This window comes from Apis cerana, linkage group LG7, assembly GCF_029169275.1.
Source record: "Apis cerana isolate GH-2021 linkage group LG7, AcerK_1.0, whole genome shotgun sequence".
Lineage (NCBI taxonomy): Eukaryota > Metazoa > Arthropoda > Insecta > Hymenoptera > Apidae > Apis > Apis cerana.
The window spans coordinates 6,686,515-6,706,668 of NC_083858.1; the positions used below are offsets into that span (position 1 = coordinate 6,686,515).

Below are 20,154 nucleotides of genomic sequence, written 5' to 3' on the forward strand. Positions count from 1 at the left end.
CATGTATCTATACTGAATATGTGATGTTTCAACCAAGTTCTCGTTGATCCTTCATGCACTCTCGATTATGCTTATACGACCTACCAACCCTTTGAAGTGATAAGTGCACCCATGAGACCGTTTTCATGTTTGCAATGTTTACTATCCTCCTATCATTATAAAGCATGGAAATGTTATACATTTCTATTCATATGTATTCATTTAGAAACATAACATTAACAATTTCGACATTTAATTGAAAAAAAAAATCTATTACAATTAAATTCTGTAATATTTATATATTGTTCTAATAAGTAATACATAAGTGATACATAAGATATGAATAACAATGAACATATTTTAAATATTTTAAATACTTTTTTTAATTCTGTAACAAATTTTTCGACAATAATTGGAATATAATTAGTATTTTTTTAATTAATAAAAAATTTTTATAATGTTTTTGAAAATATACAATTTATGCATACAAATAAAAATACACTTACACTTAATAGATTTTTCGAATATAAAATATTTAATTAAGATTTTATACAGAGGAAAGTGTTTGGAGAAAATAGAAAATATATCTAAAAAATGATTTTTAAATTTTTTAGGATAAGACTAAATAAATACAAAGGTTGACACATAAAAATATTTGTTTATCTTTAAAATTACAAACAGTTTAATTTCATCAAATGATATAAAATGATTTTATCTTTGTATTATCTTTTTTATCTAATGTAAAATTAAATTCTTTATAATTAAACTAGAGATTTTTATGGAAATACATATTTTTTATATTATATATGTTTTATACTTTATACTTTATAAATGTAACATAAATATGTTATACATTTTTCTTTTCATATTAATTTTATTAGATTTTTAATATTGATAATAGTTGAATATTATAAACAAATTTAATAATATTTTGAATAAAATTCTGAATTATGATATAATTGAAGATTGAATAAAAAAGAATAGTTCATTCATAGAATAAACAAAAACGATGAACTCTGAATAATATATTAAAGTAATATTGAAATAATATATTTCATTATATCTGTAATTTATTTTTTCGGATAAATAATCATGAAAAAGTATATATAATTTTATGTATAAGTATATAAAAGTATATAAAGTTTTTATATGATTTAAAATCAAATGTGGATATTTTTTTAAAGAATTTATAAATTACATTATTTTAAAATACTTTTTATTTGAAAAATAATCTAGTTTTGAAATAATACAAATATTTCATATAAAAAATAAATATTTAATTATTAACTAATTAAATAATATATTTTTGATATTTAAATTAAATTATTTGTTGTTTGCTTTGATTATTTATTATTTATTATTCTTTATTTGATTTTAATAAAAATAATTGATTTAATATGTATTTAATGTTTATATTATTATTGTTTATTAATTTTATATTATATTGTTTTTTACAGTTTAATATTTATTGTGATTATTATTCGAAAAACAAATTAAAAAATATAAACATTATTTTCTTAAACAATTTTTCAATTTATTGCTTAGTTGACCAAGTAAAGGATATAATACCAATGTAAATATATTATTTAATAAATATTAATTAACATGTTTAAAATAAGATTCATCCAGATTTAATTGCAATGTATATTATAACAAATAAATAAAAAATTATTGATGTATAAATATACATATACATTCTACATAACCATTCTGCATAACATGATATGTTTTCTAGATAGTAGATGCATAAAAATTTACAATCTACATAATTTAAAAAATAATTTTCAACAGATATTTTTGCATACCAAATTTTATATTTTAGGCTGTAATATTTCAATTTTCTACTTTGTTCATGCAAATATTCTATACAGAGAGGATTTATAAGATTCAAAGTATCTAAATCTGATTAATATATGATTATTATGAAATCAGCGATAGTCGAAAGAAAATCGATTTGAAAAGGCACAAAAGTGAATATTATAAAAATTTAATTTTTTTTTTCATACTTTCTATATTACTTAAATTTTTTTTTAAATGTTCGCATGAATACATCTGTAATCTATATATAATTTAGAAAATAATTTTCAACGCATATTTTTCATATCAAATTTCATATTTTAATTCGTGTCATCTCTTTAATTGAACTTTTATTTAATTCCTGACCAAATGTCCAGTACACGGGTAGTCGAGAGAATTTACACGATTCAAAGCATCTAAATCTGAATAATATACGATTATTACGGAATTCGCGGCAATCGAAAGCTAATCGATTCAAAAAGAAAATCCGCGACACGAGCAGACGAACGTAACAGGCAGCAAGTTCAAAGGGCAACGGTAATTGCTCGATTACCATTACCGCATCGTGTATCTCGTATCGAGTTTATGACTTGCGCAAGATTTAGATCCGGAATTCCCACATCCTGGGACACTCAAGTGAGTTAAAGCCAACGCGCTTTAGTTGGGAATTAATGTTGCCGCGTGTTCATCGGTCGCGCGATGCCTTCGCTCATAATTTATCTCGGTTACGGTACGAGTCGTGTTGAGAAGCTGTTTGTAGACCAGACGTAACACGTCGTTCACCAAACAGACAAGAAATTTCAAATTTGTTCGGCAAGGGAGTACAATAAATATTATTTCAACCGCGTGTTCATTCTAGTAATACTGGTTGTATCACCTTTAATGGTTGATATAAATTATGGAGGATGGTAGTTACATAATGGCGGATTAACAGTTGATTAATGGCAGAGTATTATTTTCTACGTGTTCTCAAATTAATGATTAAAACAATTAAAATTGTTATGACATTGTTAATCTTTTAAGCGGTTCTGACTCGATTGAGTTTGTGTGATGGATACGATATTTTTTTTTAATTAATTAAAAAATATTTGCATATTTATATTAGTTAAATAAATTTCACATATTTTTTATTATATATCTATTATTATTTTTTTTTTATTCTAATGTCAAGAAATCTGCCGCTTACTAGTTTTACATTATACATTACATTATTCTTTAGCTTCTTTATTAATTATTAAAATATAAAACATTAGGAAATTGAATAAATAATTCTGATATTGTGAATTAGCAATTCTCTCGAATTTTCGTTTTAACTCTCTTCATTAAATCATCTGAAATCACCGTTAATCGACCGTAATATTTGTTTGGCTTGTTGTAGTACTAATTATTTGCTTCATTTTACTAATTATATGATTCATAAATCTCATAAAATTGTCTACGAATTTTAACAACATCATTTTTTATTAAAAAAGTAGATAACTATACAGTTAATAGGATTATTTATTGCAGCATTTATCATAAATTATTGACATGCAGTAATAAATTCTTATTTAACAAATCTAAAAAAACATGCTACATAATGACCTCATTTTCCTTTTTATTGGCAATAATTTTTAAAAATATTTTACTTTGAATATTTTGTATATTTCTGCATATTATGAGCGATAAGAATTTCTAACTAAAAATTTTTCTTATGACATATTAGATAATGCTAATGTTGATAGCGTTTAAATTTAAAAGTTAATAACTCAGTAATAACTTATGAAAAATATATATATAAATAATGATTTAAATATGTTTCAATATTAGTTACAAAAATATGAAATAAAAAATATAGGATTTTATCTAAAAATTTAATTATAACTTTCATGTTATCTCAATATTCCAATGTTATCTTAAAGGATTATGTATTTTATTAAAACTTAATTTTATTTCATTTCATTTTAGTGTTTAATTTCAATGTTCTTGCAATATTGTATAACTGCATTCACAAGGAATTCACTTAAAATAATCTATATATATATAATAATCTATAATGTATCATAAAATGTTGTATCATATATATATGTATATAATCATTTAACATATGTATATAATCATTTCGAATCATTTACAATCTAAACATTTAGTTTATAGAATTTTCTTGCAAATTTTTATACTTAATATATATAGGTATATTTAAAATATTTAAAATTATAATAAGATTAATATTAAATTATTTTATCGAATATCTTTTACTTTTTAATATCAAAATAACTAAAAATAAAGTTTCATAAGAAACAGTTACTATGAAATATTCCATTTATAGTGGATAGAATATAAATTATTTCTATTGAAGATTTAAATTTTAAAAAAATATGATTTTACTTAAAATGGTCCAAATCTTTTCTTTTTTTCTTATCGAAATATAGATATAAGAAATTACATTTACATCGATTCAAAAATAATGATAAACTATAGAAAATATAAGAAAATTTATCTATATTTTTATAAATTTAAATATATGTATATATATAATAAATATATATTCATTATATAAATTTCTTTGAGAAAATTAAATTATATTTTAATTTGGCTTTACGAATAAAATCAATATTTATTTAGTTTCTATTAAAAATTGTCTTATGTTCTTCTAAATCAGATTAAACTTCATTCTTGTAAATTCGATACATATATATTCTGCAATTTTATTTACCATATTTCATTTCATTTCGATTAATTTATTAACAAATTTTTATTAATCACATGAATATTCTAAAATATAAATTAAATCATTCAATTCAATTTTTCTCATTTTTAAAAAAAAAACGAATTTACTAGTGTCATAATTATTAATTAGTTATCTATGTCATTAGATAAAAAAGATTGAAAATTACCGAGTTAGATTAATAATGAGAACATATTGTATCACGAAAAATGAATTACACGGAATTGAATTACACAGAGAGGAACACAGCATCAATTCATCAATATCTCGATGGATTGTTGACATTCTTTGTACAGATGGTCAGCATCGATTATCTCTTTTCCAAGTGGATGCGAAAATCTTATCAGGATTTGCAAGTTCTTATCTTTCTCCAGAATCGAACAAATCGTCGATTGTATATCACTGGGCGTACACGTATATATATTTTAGAATCCATATTGGCTTTCGCCCCGCCTTGTTTCTCGATCGTGATTCTCACTGAAGAGAAAGAAAGAAAAAAGGGCTGATCATATTTTTACAAAACACGGAATCATTAACCGATGAGAAAAGATCCAAGAGAGGTTGGCCTATTCGCGTAAAAAAAATCGAATGAAGAGAACGTTTTAATCGAACGGATAGTATTACACGCATGATGTCGATAGGGAGGGAAGCGAGAGCAATTATGATGTTAGCCGGCCGATTTATTAAACACGCAATAGCCAGGTATCTCGAATGGTTAATTAGGTTGTCGTCTTTCATGCTACTAATTAAAATCGTGTAAGAAAAATTGAATTTATTCCATCATTCTTGAATTCTTAATAACAAACGATAAATTTTGATTAATTCGTATTAACGTATGGGCTTGAGAACTTGTAATATTTATTTTTAATTGTTAGATGAGGGAATTTTGCGTCAAAAGTGTGTATCTGCTTGTATAATTGAAATCAAATGATGATAAGTATATACTCGAATAGAATAGATGTATCTATTATAAATTCTAAATCTATTATAAATCTATTATAAATTGACAATTAAATGTTTTCTTTTATATTGAAAATATGCGAATTTAATTATTTTTCCTCGATAAAAATTTATACTTGATGAAAACAGAGCAAATACTGTAAATATGAATCAACTATTTTTAAGTATTTTGTTTTATTTTGAAAATGTGCACTTGTTTGCTCGATTATTTTTATAATTTTTCACGATGAAAATACTTGACAAAATTAGAATAAAAACGAAAAAAACAACAATTTACATTTTAAAAAATGATAAATTTATCTAAAGTAGAAATATAAAACATTAGAAAAAAAGTTGTTAATATCTCTATTGAAACATATTATAAAGCTAAATGAATATCGAAGTTAACTTTAAAAAAATTATTATTTTAATTAATTTAATTTAAATTTGTTAAGTGTTCAAATATTTTTTGAAAAATTAGTTCTTATTAAATTTTTAATATTACTTTATTATATGAAGTTAGTTAAATAAGTTGTATATATTTGTACATATTGTAAAATTCTACTAAAATAAATTTAAAATTCATTTCTTTTCAAAATAACGAAGATATAGATTGTTAAAAGTAAGTTAGTATCAGTATCAATTACATTAGTATCCAAATATTTTTATAATTCATTTTATATCTTTATATCTAAATTATCATTATTGAAAAAGTTCAAGATTATAAATTTTCGACGATAAAATATTTGTCAATAAAAATAATTATAAAGATGTTAACAATTTAGAAAAATTTCTTAAAAATAGTAATATCAATGAATAATGCTCTCACCTAATATTATTTTTTAACCGAAAATATGGAATTTTTATGAATAAATAAATAAAAAAGGAAAATAATGTAAAATATTTCCTATCAAATTATTTCTTGTATCGTACTATGTTCAGAAATCGCTCGTAATCGCCTTTATACACGCACACCTAAATCATTACATTAACCATGATTATCGCATCCGCCCATTCCCTTCAATCGCTTCATTAAATGCCATCGTTCGAGAAAACGATACTGAAAATTGTAAAGCCGTTCGATGGATTTTCATGCTCATTTTCTCACGATATTAAAACCACTAACGCAAGTAAACACTTAATAAATACGTATGGGATCTGTCATTACATAAAACCCATTGTTCGGTACAATCATATTTTTCCAGTAATCTATAATTATCGCGTAAATGTTAAATCAGTCCAAACACGAATATTAATCGCTTGAAACCATTGGTTTCGAAACAAAAAGAAAAAAGAATACTTTCAAGATACCGTACGAACATTAACAGGATAATCTAACGTTAATCCGAATGTAGCCAGTTTCGATTCGGCCATTAACGACGCGCCATAATTACTACGAGCGTGCGAATGAATCGAGGGGTCATGCCAGGAAATATCCTCCATTCGTTTCGTTCTACGGTCCGGCGACCAGCAATCAACGAGATTTCGAGGACGATCAATAGCTGTATGGCTGAACGTTCGACGTCGAGGGATTTACTACAGACGTATCATAGTTCATAACGGTACGAAAGGAAGAAAATGTGATGGGGTTAGAGGCGAACCGGAGAATGCGGGAGACCGATTGGTTGAACCTCGGACCGGAAGGGAATCAAGGAGAAAACGGAACGATAGCGTCAACGACAGATGCATCGTGATATGGATGTTATCCGGCTGCATTCTATCTTCCGACATCTTATTATAGCGATGAAGAAGAGAGAGAAAGAGAGAGAGAGAGAGAGAGAGAGAGAGAGAGAGAGAGAGAGAGAGAGAGAGAGAGAGAGAGAGAGAGAGAGAGAGAGAGAGAGAGAGAGAGAGAGAGAGAGAGAGAGAGAGAGAGGTAAAAAGGAAAATAGAATTATATTAACTATTAAGTTTTTTAACAATTTTGTATATAAATATTTTATCTTAGGGAAAAGTTAAATTAGGTTAAAGGAAAAATTAAAAGAATGAATATTTTTCAATGATTTTTTGTTTTTTCTTTGTAGATAGAAAGAATGTGGAGAAAATATAATGAAAAATAGCAAAAAATAATTAATAATTATTGAGATTAAATAGAGCATATCAGAATAATGGAATATTCGAATAAAATGGCGTTGAAAAATATTTTTTTACGAACAAAATGTTATATAACAATTTTATATAAACTTAATAGAAAAAAAATTTTTTTCATTATTACTTTTTTTATTAACAATTTTTTTCTGGCCATTTAAAATAGGATTCAAGATTTGATAATTGTACATAACTCATGCAATCATATAAATCATGATATATACATTACGTACATTACATACAATTTTGTTAATACAACACAATCGGATTTATAATAAAATTTGAAAAACAATTATGTTATATAACAATATATATACAATATAATCTTGAATTATCTATAAATTCTTATATACATTTCTTATAAAACATCTAATCATAATCAAAATATTAATAAAAGATAAAGAATAATTTTTAAAGAAAAATTTATATTTTATTTTCTTTACATAATTATATATATGCGTCAATTTATATATTAATTATTTATTGTTCAAAAAATTCTACTTTAGAAAATTAAATTTTTTTATTATGCATTGCAAACTGTTAGAAAGTTAAAAATTGAAAATATTTATTATTTTTTTAGAAAATTTAATAAATATATTTATTTTGATATATAATTAAAAAATATTCGAATCTATCGTTTACATTATATATCATTATAATAATAATAATAATAAATAATAATAATAATAAATACATTATATAATAATAAAGAAATTTTATCAATTATAATATATTTTTTTTATTTTTTCTTTTTCCTATTTTTCTCTTTAGAATATATTATGTGCTATATTATATATGTTATTATTTTTTTCTGTCTCAGAATTAGAATAAAATATAATTATTCAAGTTTTTATTATATATATATTTGTAGAAATAGAGGATTTTTATTTTTATAGAAATAGAAAAAAATTCCATGTACAAATTTATTTGCCAAAAGGCGGAAAAGTGACAAGATTTTTCACTATATATATATACTTATATATAATTTTATATATGTTGAAATTGTTTAAACTAATGAAATTATTTTTTTTTTATATACGAACTTCTAAAAACTGTGATCTAAGTATATATACTATACAATATACTATACTATACAATACATGATTAATTATGAATGATTAATTAATTAATTTTTATATATATTATTAATTAATTTTATATATATATATATCACATATATCAATTATTCTTTTATATTCATTCTACTTTCAATTAATTAATATCTGTGAAGAAATATAATTTTTCAAAATTTTTATAAATCACATATAAATCGTTAAAACTGATTTTACAATAGAGTTAATTTATCATGTACAAAATTAATAAAAAAAATTAATAAAAAAAAATTTTACAAATATATTTAAAAATTAACAATTTTATTTCATTTTTAATTATATCTTTGCAGTTATTTCATATTAGATTTCTTCTCTTCGTTTTTTTATTCGCAAAGATTGCATTTATCATTAAACATATTTCTACGATTATGAAACAATCTATCTCTTCGGCAGAACTAATTACGTATCGAATGCATCTGATCGAGACAACTTAGTTTGATTAACGGTAATTTAACACCGTTATAAATTATATATTTATCATTTATTACTGAAAATTGTACGATAGATCTATATATTTCGGGATGTTCACTTTAAACAATTAAAATTCAATAAGCATGAATTTGAACCATGAATATGTATTTTCATTTCGGAAAATTGTAATACTAATTGTAGTTCTAAAAGTAATTCTTTTCGATTCAAATTATTATAATTATTATAATTATAGATATTACGAAAAAAATAATCGAAATTAATTGGAGTCATAATTTATACAATATTAAATTGTATAATGAAAATTGATATTTTTTTAAGATTGAAGTTATTATTATTTGCAAGAAAGATTATTACAACTTTTTTATGATTTTTATTTAAAAGAATACTCTTCTCCAATTTTGGCCTTGAAATATATTGTAAAATTCAATATTTTAAATAATTTTTCTGTATATACATTCTTTATTCTTACTTATATTGCTCGTGTTAATTTTTTGAGATATTTGTAAAAAATTGTCAATAACTTCTTAAAAAACTTTATCTATAATTGTAGCAATGTATGTTTTATTTAGCTTTATTAATATTATATAATATTAGTTTCCAATGTTTTACGGCAGTAATTCAAACCTAACTTCACTTTTTGTTTATAATCTATAAATAAGAATCAATGTGGATGAAAACTCTGTGACGTCTATGATAATTTGTATTAAATTTATGTTAGTATTGAATCTAATCTAATCTAATTGTAAATTTATATAAATATGTCACAAACATTATGTAAAAATATCATGTATAATATTTCTATTTATAATTTGAAAAAGAACAAGCGATAATATGATAACATAGGGAAAATATAGGGAATATTGTTCAGAATTATATCATTACTTGTTAACATATTCCAAGATCATCGAAATTGCTGAAAAAAAATTATTTTATAAATAATTACCTTCTTAATAATTTTCTTATTACTTTAAAGTCATTATTTTCGATGATTATATTCTATTTTTAAAATAGATTTCGAATTCTCTACGAATAGAAGAAAGATAACATTAATTTTATATATAATCAATGATGATTTTTCGCAACTTTTTTTGTATAGAAGGATTTTAAGGAAATTATATATATATATATTTATCATATTTTAATTAATTAATAAATGATTTTTTTTTCTTTATAACAATTGTTACCAATTTGCAAGGATTGGAATGAATTATAATTATAATTGATATATTACAATCTTACATCTTCTGAAATGAAATATAAATCAGAGTTACAAATGATTTAATAAAAATCTATCAAATTATATTGTAAGTTCTACTGCACAAAATAATATTAACGAAAAACTTCTATTTAATTGATTCAAACTTCTTGTATCTCTTTCTATTATTCGTATTCTATTATTTAATGTCTAAATCAAGTTAATGAGCAAAGAGTTGAAAATTCGTGAATTTAAATTTGGAAATGAAACAATACACGAGTATATCTACCCTCTTCATTACAATATTCCATTGTCTATGTTTAAATCAAAAAGTGGTGAATAAAGAGTCGAAAAATCGTGCATTCATAAATTTAAATTTGAAAATAGAACAATATACAGGTATACGTACAGCAAATTTCATTTAATGCTTGTGAAAATATATATAACTATTATTAATTTTCGTCCAACTTTTTTGCAAATAAGCGATTCAAAGATAATGATCAAAAAAATACGATTAAATATATTTTGTAAGAAAATCAAAAGATTTTATATTTAAACTTATATATATTATAAAACTTTGGAAAGGAAACTTTCTTAGTTAGAAAAATAAATAATAATTATTTTTCTATTTACAATTAAAAATATGTTTTTTAAAACATATATTTTTTATATAGGATACTTCAAAATTCATGATCTCGAAAAAAAATCAGAAATAACGAAATTGCGTAAGAGGGTTTGTTTTCAAACAAATTAAATCTGAAAATTTTAAAAATACAAATAAAATTAATTAATTCTATATAAACATGAATAAATTGTCGATAAAAAATTATTCTAAATATGAAAATAAAGAAAAAAAACATAAAATACATTTTTTTCCATTTAAAAATTAATTTTTGAAAAATTGAAAATTCATCGATTATACAATTTTTTGAATATATATATTTATATTGATTTTTTTAAAAATAAAAATTTAAACGATAAAATTTTATTTTACATTTGTTGTTTATTTTCACATCAGTAGAATAATCATTTATTAATAATTCATTTGTATCCAATTAAGAATTAGAATTTCATTTATATTTAAGAAAATTCTAAATTTGATTTATTTGAAAATGAAATCTCAAATGAAAAAATTTTATTTTATATTTTCATTTTAGTTTGAGTCATGAAATATAATCTCATTTATCATTACATATTTCCTGTGTATAATAGATTAAATTTTCTATATGTTTTATTATGTTATATGATTTACTATGATTTTAATATATAATATTATAAAATATTAATTTCAGAAACTGCTTATACTCGAAATATTATTTAAAATATTATTTTCTAAAATATATTTCAATAAAATACTTATTTCAAAATAATATATTTATATATTTATATATTTATATATATTTATATATATTTATATATTTATATAAAATGTTATGAAAATAAATATTTGAAATATTATTTAAATACTATTACAAAAAAAATTTATTTGCTAAATCCTGCATCACTTTAAGAAATAAAAAAAAAATTAATTTCTATTTATCTATTATTTATTTCCTCCAGTTCTAATAAATCTATGTATATATATATATGGATAAATATTATGATTATGCGTTCTCTCAGGATATCATTTCCTCTTATTTCTTTTACTTCCATCTATTACTGTGTTTTTTTTCGTAAAATTTCTAGTTCATTATAATATAGTATATTCGTATATATAATGTATATATGCATATATATGCAAAGTACTTTACGAATTAACATCTTACAAGAGCATACAAATAAGCCATTTGGTTACATGTACCAATCTATCTTTTAAAGCTTACTACATCTGTTTTAAATAGTTTCTTCTCTTCTATACGTACAACATTCATGCACGCAACACATTGATGTATACTATAGATGTTGTATTTACTTTCTTTTTTTCGTTATCATGATTGGCCACAGTTATTCTCTCTTCATTTCAATTCAGTTTTTTCTTATTTAATTATTTTTTAACTAATTGGCATTCTAAAAATAATGTAGTCTAAAAATACTAGTATGTAATGTAAAAATTATATGATCTCTATTTTATAATCGTTAATAGCGATTTTATTATATTTTTATACAAGTACTCATTTTTTTACATTATAATGCAAATAATTACAAATAAATGCAAAATAATTAGAGTAAAAAAAAACGAAAATATTATAAATAAAAATTTTTATATATAAAAAGTAATCCTTGACTTTTTAATACATTTTTGTTAAAATTATCACAGTGAATAATATTGTGAAAATTTTACTTAATTATTTTGGTTGGTTTTATTTATTTATTAAAAAATTAATAATTTAACATAATTCAAAATCAATACAAATCATAAAATCAGAAATTAAATTTTTGTTTAATTAAATAATTTATATAATTCTAAGTTTAATTTTTAATCAAAAAGAAAAACTCATGTAATTTAATTGTTAGTCGATTTAATTTTTTAATTTGGTGTAAACGTAACTTAAACTTTTTCGAAGAAAAAAAAAGTTTTTGTTAAATAAATTTTGTTAAAGTTTTTATTAAATAACTTTTTAATGAACGTTAAATAAAATCTGTACAATGTTAATGAAGGTCATGATTAATATATTAAAAAATCATCAAGTTTATAAAATTGGACAATAAAAATTCAATATTACGAAAAAACTTAATTCAACAACAAAAATATAGAAATTTAATATTAATTGTTCCTTATTTTTTTCTTAATCATCATCACAAAAGAATTTGATTTATATACATAATAAATATAATGTAAATAAATAAAATAATAAATTATTACAAATTATATATTTTATTTCATTTATTTTATTTCTTGCAGATAATTAATTGACAATCACTAAAATAAAAGATAAATTAGAAAATGATGAATGAATTTTTGATTGTTGTTTAATTATATATTTAATAAACAATAAATTAATTTCAATTAATATATTTATTTATATTAAAATACTAACTACTAACTTAATTTAAATGAATTACATAACACAATTAAATTATGTTACTATTTTCTTCAAATAATTAATATATCTCCACAATGTTAATCAAAATCAATAATTAAGATATATATCTTTTCTATCTCAAATATATCTTTTAAATGGGCTAAGAATCTTATTTACAATAAATCTCATTTATTTGCATCAATGTAATAGATTTCATAAATAAGCGCTAAAAATAAGAGATGCATTTGAATTTCATCGTTATTTATATATATCGAAATTAAAATTCATTTACAAATGAAAATTTGATACTAATACGATGGATGTATAACATTAGTAATATATTTATGATTATATATATAATGTATACTACTATTAGATTATTTTTATAATCAAAATTTGAAAAAGATATTTAGAAAAAGATATTTCTGATTATTATAGAAATACATGTTAAAATGTACGAAATAAAAAAAAAACATAGAAATAATTAATTTCTTTTTGTAATGTAATTTCTTTCTTTAATGTTCTTTAAATTAGATCAAGCAATAAGATTAAAATGTTAAAATTAAAAAAAAAGATTTAAATAAACAAACTGAATTACAAATAGTATATTACAAGATAGCTTTTACTTTGAAAATGAAAAGTAAAAAAACAATTTAAATATCTCTATTACTTTTTAAAATATGAAACTCATTAGAAAATAAATGAATTTTATATCATATCTATAAATTTTAACAGTAATATTTATAAACAAAGTTCAAACAAATTTTATAATTAATAAATATCTTTAATCATTGGATCTTGACGTATTGACCTTTTATTTATTTATAAATAATATATTTTATATAATTATATTAATATTTAATATTTTATATAATTATATTTATGTTAATATATTTTATATAATAATAATATTTCTCATTTCATAGAGATGTGATAAATAATTAAATAAAATTATTATCTAAAAATACAACAATTTTGTATAATTCAAATGAGAGATGTACTTTACGAATACATCAGAAATGATACAGTGCCATATATGAAAAATAGAAAATTATTTTGACTTATTGATAATTAAAATTATCACATAATATTACAGTTAATTTAAAAATGTGCATAATAAATACAACAATATATAATAATTCATCTATGATAAAATTTTCTGTGAACATATTCTATATATACATAAGGATATCCATTATGTATTAATACTCGAATATGATTGGTCAAAGCGGTAGACCGGAACGAAGCTCCACCCCTTTACCCTTTATGACAAGGGTATATAAACGCCGATTTTTTTACAAAATTGTTAATCGTATTTTTGCATTGATAAAAGCAAAATGGAGTTTTTCAGGAATTTCCTATGTGCTATTGGCGTGCTGGAATCTACTAAGATAGATTTTATTTTTGAACTTCCCTTAGAAGTATCGCAATTAATTCTTCGCCATTTAGATCCAGAATCTCTGTTATGTGCTGCACAAGTATCGCGAAGATGGTTGCGAATTTGTAAATCTGACAAAATTTTGCAACAGACCGCGAGACACCATAAGAGAGAAACGAGCAGAATGAGAAAACAAATTTTTGGAGAAGATTTAACAATTCATTTTTTAAAAAGAATACGGGAATTGAGGAAAGATGGAAACGTGGCATGTACGAGACTCGAAGCAGCTGTTTTGTTTGGGACGAAAGTTGCTTCAAAGATATCACCATCAAGAAATGTAAAAAAAAGTAATTCTGTAGCTATAAGAACTCGAAAATGTATTAGAATGTAATAAAAGTGTAATAAAGTAATAATTGATTTATATTTTATTTAGTTATGGCTATATGTGTATATATGTGTATATATGTGTATAATATGTATATATATATATATATATGTAATGTATATCTAATAACGAGTAAATAAAATTCTTAGTTTAATTATATAATTTTGACATCTTGGTTCCAAGAAAATAAATAAATGTTATGTTGGATATTATATGTTTGGTTTAGTTTGGTTAGATTATATTGATTTTGTTTATTGTATAATTGATTTCATTTCATGTTTTTTTTTCATTTAAACTTCATTTATTGTTAATCGGTTTAAAAATTAAATATGATAATGAGAATGATTACAGTATATTGTACAGTTGTCCCATAAGTTTCTTTCGCATCATATTACGAATGACTTTAACTGGTTATTTTTATATGAATACGCAGACTTGTTTATTAACTATTTATGGCATCGGTTTCTGTCATCCCAGAGCTTTTTTAAGGTACGTTTCGTTAATAATACAGTCTTTTTTAAAATAAAACTTTTTTTACATCATTCAATATGAATAGTCAAAGGAAGTATTTGTGGTATGTTATGCTTTATTGTTTTAAAAAAGATGAATGATTTGTTACTTTGTTAGTACAAATGATAAATTTTCAGACAAGATTTGTAGTGTTTACTGGGAGTGATGCTAAAATTTTTATGATGATCCACAATTGACTTTTAAGAGATTTAGAGATGGCAATTTTGACTTGAAAGATGAAGATCGCAGCGGCTGCCCAGCAACGACGAATACGGACTTTATCAAAGCTATACTCGCTGAAAACCCGCGATATAGTGTCCAAGGAATAATGGATACTATTAATATTTCCAGGAAAACGATAATCATCTAACCAAGATGAGATATATCAATCGATGTGAAGTTTGGGTACCACAGCTATTGACGGAGACTAACATTATGAACGACATCTCTACGAGTGATTTCTTTTTTCTGCAATATAAAAATTTTTTTTTCGAGAGACTTATCATTGGAGATGAGACTTGGATTTTGTATCAGAACGTGTATTGAAAACGCACTTGATTTAAGGACAATAGACTTTCAACTGTTGCGAAGTCTGGACTTCACCTGAAGAAAGTTCTTTTATCTATTTAGTGGGATTGAAAAAATTTAGTCTAGTATGAGCTTCTTTCTTAAGGTAAAACTATCAATTTTATATAATTCAAAATCAATACAAATCATAAAATCAGAAATTAAATTTTTGTTTAATTAAATAATTTATATAATTCTAAGTTTAATTTTTAATCAAAAAGAAAAACTCATGTAATTTAATTGTTAGTCGATTTAATTTTTTAATTTGGTGTAAACGTAACTTAAACTTTTTCGAAGAAAAAAAAAGTTTTTGTTAAATAAATTTTGTTAAAGTTTTTATTAAATAACTTTTTAATGAACGTTAAATAAAATCTGTACAATGTTAATGAAGGTCATGATTAATATATTAAAAAATCATCAAGTTTATAAAATTGGACAATAAAAATTCAATATTACGAAAAAACTTAATTCAACAACAAAAATATAGAAATTTAATATTAATTGTTCCTTATTTTTTTCTTAATCATCATCACAAAAGAATTTGATTTATATACATAATAAATATAATGTAAATAAATAAAATAATAAATTATTACAAATTATATATTTTATTTCATTTATTTTATTTCTTGCAGATAATTAATTGACAATCACTAAAATAAAAGATAAATTAGAAAATGATGAATGAATTTTTGATTGTTGTTTAATTATATATTTAATAAACAATAAATTAATTTCAATTAATATATTTATTTATATTAAAATACTAACTACTAACTTAATTTAAATGAATTACATAACACAATTAAATTATGTTACTATTTTTCTTCAAATAATTAATATATCTCCACAATGTTAATCAAAATCAATAATTAAGATATATATCTTTTCTATCTCAAATATATCTTTTAAATGGGCTAAGAATCTTATTTACAATAAATCTCATTTATTTGCATCAATGTAATAGATTTCATAAATAAGCGCTAAAAATAAGAGATGCATTTGAATTTCATCGTTATTTATATATATCGAAATTAAAATTCATTTACAAATGAAAATTTGATACTAATACGATGGATGTATAACATTAGTAATATATTTATGATTATATATATAATGTATACTACTATTAGATTATTTTTATAATCAAAATTTGAAAAAGATATTTAGAAAAAGATATTTCTGATTATTATAGAAATACATGTTAAAATGTACGAAATAAAAAAAAAACATAGAAATAATTAATTTCTTTTTGTAATGTAATTTCTTTCTTTAATGTTCTTTAAATTAGATCAAGCAATAAGATTAAAATGTTAAAATTAAAAAAAAAGATTTAAATAAACAAACTGAATTACAAATAGTATATTACAAGATAGCTTTTACTTTGAAAATGAAAAGTAAAAACAATTTAAATATCTCTATTACTTTTTAAAATATGAAACTCATTAGAAAATAAATGAATTTTATATCATATCTATAAATTTTAACAGTAATATTTATAAACAAAGTTCAAACAAATTTTATAATTAATAAATATCTTTAATCATTGGATCTTGACGTATTGACCTTTTATTTATTTATAAATAATATATTTTATATAATTATATTAATATTTAATATTTTATATAATTATATTTATGTTAATATATTTTATATAATAATAATATTTCTCATTTCATAGAGATGTGATAAATAATTAAATAAAATTATTATCTAAAAATACAACAATTTTGTATAATTCAAATGAGAGATGTACTTTACGAATACATCAGAAATGATACAGTGCCATATATGAAAAATAGAAAATTATTTTGACTTATTGATAATTAAAATTATCACATAATATTACAGTTAATTTAAAAATGTGCATAATAAATACAACAATATATAATAATTCATCTATGATAAAATTTTCTGTGAACATATTCTATATATACATAAGGATATCCATTATGTATTAATACTCGAATATGATTGGTCAAAGCGGTAGACCGGAACGAAGCTCCACCCCTTTACCCTTTATGACAAGGGTATATAAACGCCGATTTTTTTACAAAATTGTTAATCGTATTTTTGCATTGATAAAAGCAAAATGGAGTTTTTCAGGAATTTCCTATGTGCTATTGGCGTGCTGGAATCTACTAAGATAGATTTTATTTTTGAACTTCCCTTAGAAGTATCGCAATTAATTCTTCGCCATTTAGATCCAGAATCTCTGTTATGTGCTGCACAAGTATCGCGAAGATGGTTGCGAATTTGTAAATCTGACAAAATTTTGCAACAGACCGCGAGACACCATAAGAGAGAAACGAGCAGAATGAGAAAACAAATTTTTGGAGAAGATTTAACAATTCATTTTTTAAAAAGAATACGGGAATTGAGGAAAGATGGAAACGTGGCATGTACGAGACTCGAAGCAGCTGTTTTGTTTGGGACGAAAGTTGCTTCAAAGATATCACCATCAAGAAATGTAAAAAAAAGTAATTCTGTAGCTATAAGAACTCGAAAATGTATTAGAATGTAATAAAAGTGTAATAAAGTAATAATTGATTTATATTTTATTTAGTTATGGCTATATGTGTATATATGTGTATATATGTGTATAATATGTATATATATATATGTAATGTATATCTAATAACGAGTAAATAAAATTCTTAGTTTAATTATATAATTTTGACATCTTGGTTCCAAGAAAATAAATAAATGTTATGTTGGATATTATATGTTTGGTTTAGTTTGGTTAGATTATATTGATTTTGTTTATTGTATAATTGATTTCATTTCATGTTTTTTTTTCATTTAAACTTCATTTATTGTTAATCGGTTTAAAAATTAAATATGATAATGAGAATGATTACAGTATATTGTACAGTTGTCCCATAAGTTTCTTTCGCATCATATTACGAATGACTTTAACTGGTTATTTTTATATGAATACGCAGACTTGTTTATTAACTATTTATGGCATCGGTTTCTGTCATCCCAGAGCTTTTTTAAGGTACGTTTCGTTAATAATACAGTCTTTTTTAAAATAAAACTTTTTTTACATCATTCAATATGAATAGTCAAAGGAAGTATTTGTGGTATGTTATGCTTTATTGTTTTAAAAAAGATGAATGATTTGTTACTTTGTTAGTACAAATGATAAATTTTCAGACAAGATTTGTAGTGTTTACTGGGAGTGATGCTAAAATTTTTATGATGATCCACAATTGACTTTTAAGAGATTTAGAGATGGCAATTTTGACTTGAAAGATGAAGATCGCAGCGGCTGCCCAGCAACGACGAATACGGACTTTATCAAAGCTATACTCGCTGAAAACCCGCGATATAGTGTCCAAGGAATAATGGATACTATTAATATTTCCAGGAAAACGATAATCATCTAACCAAGATGAGATATATCAATCGATGTGAAGTTTGGGTACCACAGCTATTGACGGAGACTAACATTATGAACGACATCTCTACGAGTGATTTCTTTTTTCTGCAATATAAAAATTTTTTTTTCGAGAGACTTATCATTGGAGATGAGACTTGGATTTTGTATCAGAACGTGTATTGAAAACGCACTTGATTTAAGGACAATAGACTTTCAACTGTTGCGAAGTCTGGACTTCACCTGAAGAAAGTTCTTTTATCTATTTAGTGGGATTGAAAAAATTTAGTCTAGTATGAGCTTCTTTCTTAAGGTAAAACTATCAATTTTGAAAAATATTTCAATCAACTTGAAATACGCCATAGTAGAAAAACAGCTAAAATTGGCGAATCGAGGAGGCCATCACAACAATACAAAACCGCATATTGCGTTGATTGTAACTGTTAGAGATTGATTGGGACATTCTATCGTATCTTTTGTATTCCCCAAATTTTGCTCTATCCGATTTCTTGTTTCTATTATTAAAAAAATTCTCTCCATGATAAACGATTCCTAATTCCTAAGCAAAATAAAAAGGCATCTCGAGCAATATTTTGCAAATAAGCCCCAACAGTTTCGGAAAAATGGAATAATAAGACTTCCTAAGAGAGGTGATAAAGCACAGCGAATTATATACAATAAATTAACCTTAAACAACAAATATCATGTATTCACTTCGTA

General features: G+C 22.4%; 4 protein-coding genes across 4 annotated transcripts in view; 2 read left to right on the forward strand and 2 right to left on the reverse strand.

The window, feature by feature from the left end:
• The window catches only part of LOC107993215 (CCR4-NOT transcription complex subunit 6-like), a 355,976-nt gene that overhangs the window by 208,943 nt on the left and 126,879 nt on the right, over nt 1-20,154 (reverse strand). The gene's annotated exons all lie outside the window — the stretch shown is intronic.
• Nucleotides 1-20,154, reverse strand: part of LOC107993170 (CCR4-NOT transcription complex subunit 6) — a 587,279-nt gene that overhangs the window by 10,476 nt on the left and 556,649 nt on the right. The window lies entirely within an intron of this gene.
• LOC133666375 (uncharacterized) lies at nt 14,550-14,981 on the forward strand. The gene has a single exon (XM_062076922.1). It carries the CDS (start codon nt 14,550-14,552, stop codon nt 14,979-14,981), a length of 432 nt encoding a protein of 143 aa, XP_061932906.1.
• Nucleotides 18,145-18,576, forward strand: LOC133666373 (uncharacterized). Its single transcript, XM_062076915.1, has one exon. It carries the CDS (start codon nt 18,145-18,147, stop codon nt 18,574-18,576), a length of 432 nt encoding a protein of 143 aa, XP_061932899.1.

Excerpts from the sequence above, each read along its gene's own strand:
- LOC133666373 (XM_062076915.1), top strand. The coding sequence starts at position 18,145 with ATGGAGTTTTTCAGGAATTTCCTATGTGCTATTGGCGTGCTGGAATCT.
- LOC133666375 (XM_062076922.1), top strand. The coding sequence starts at position 14,550 with ATGGAGTTTTTCAGGAATTTCCTATGTGCTATTGGCGTGCTGGAATCT.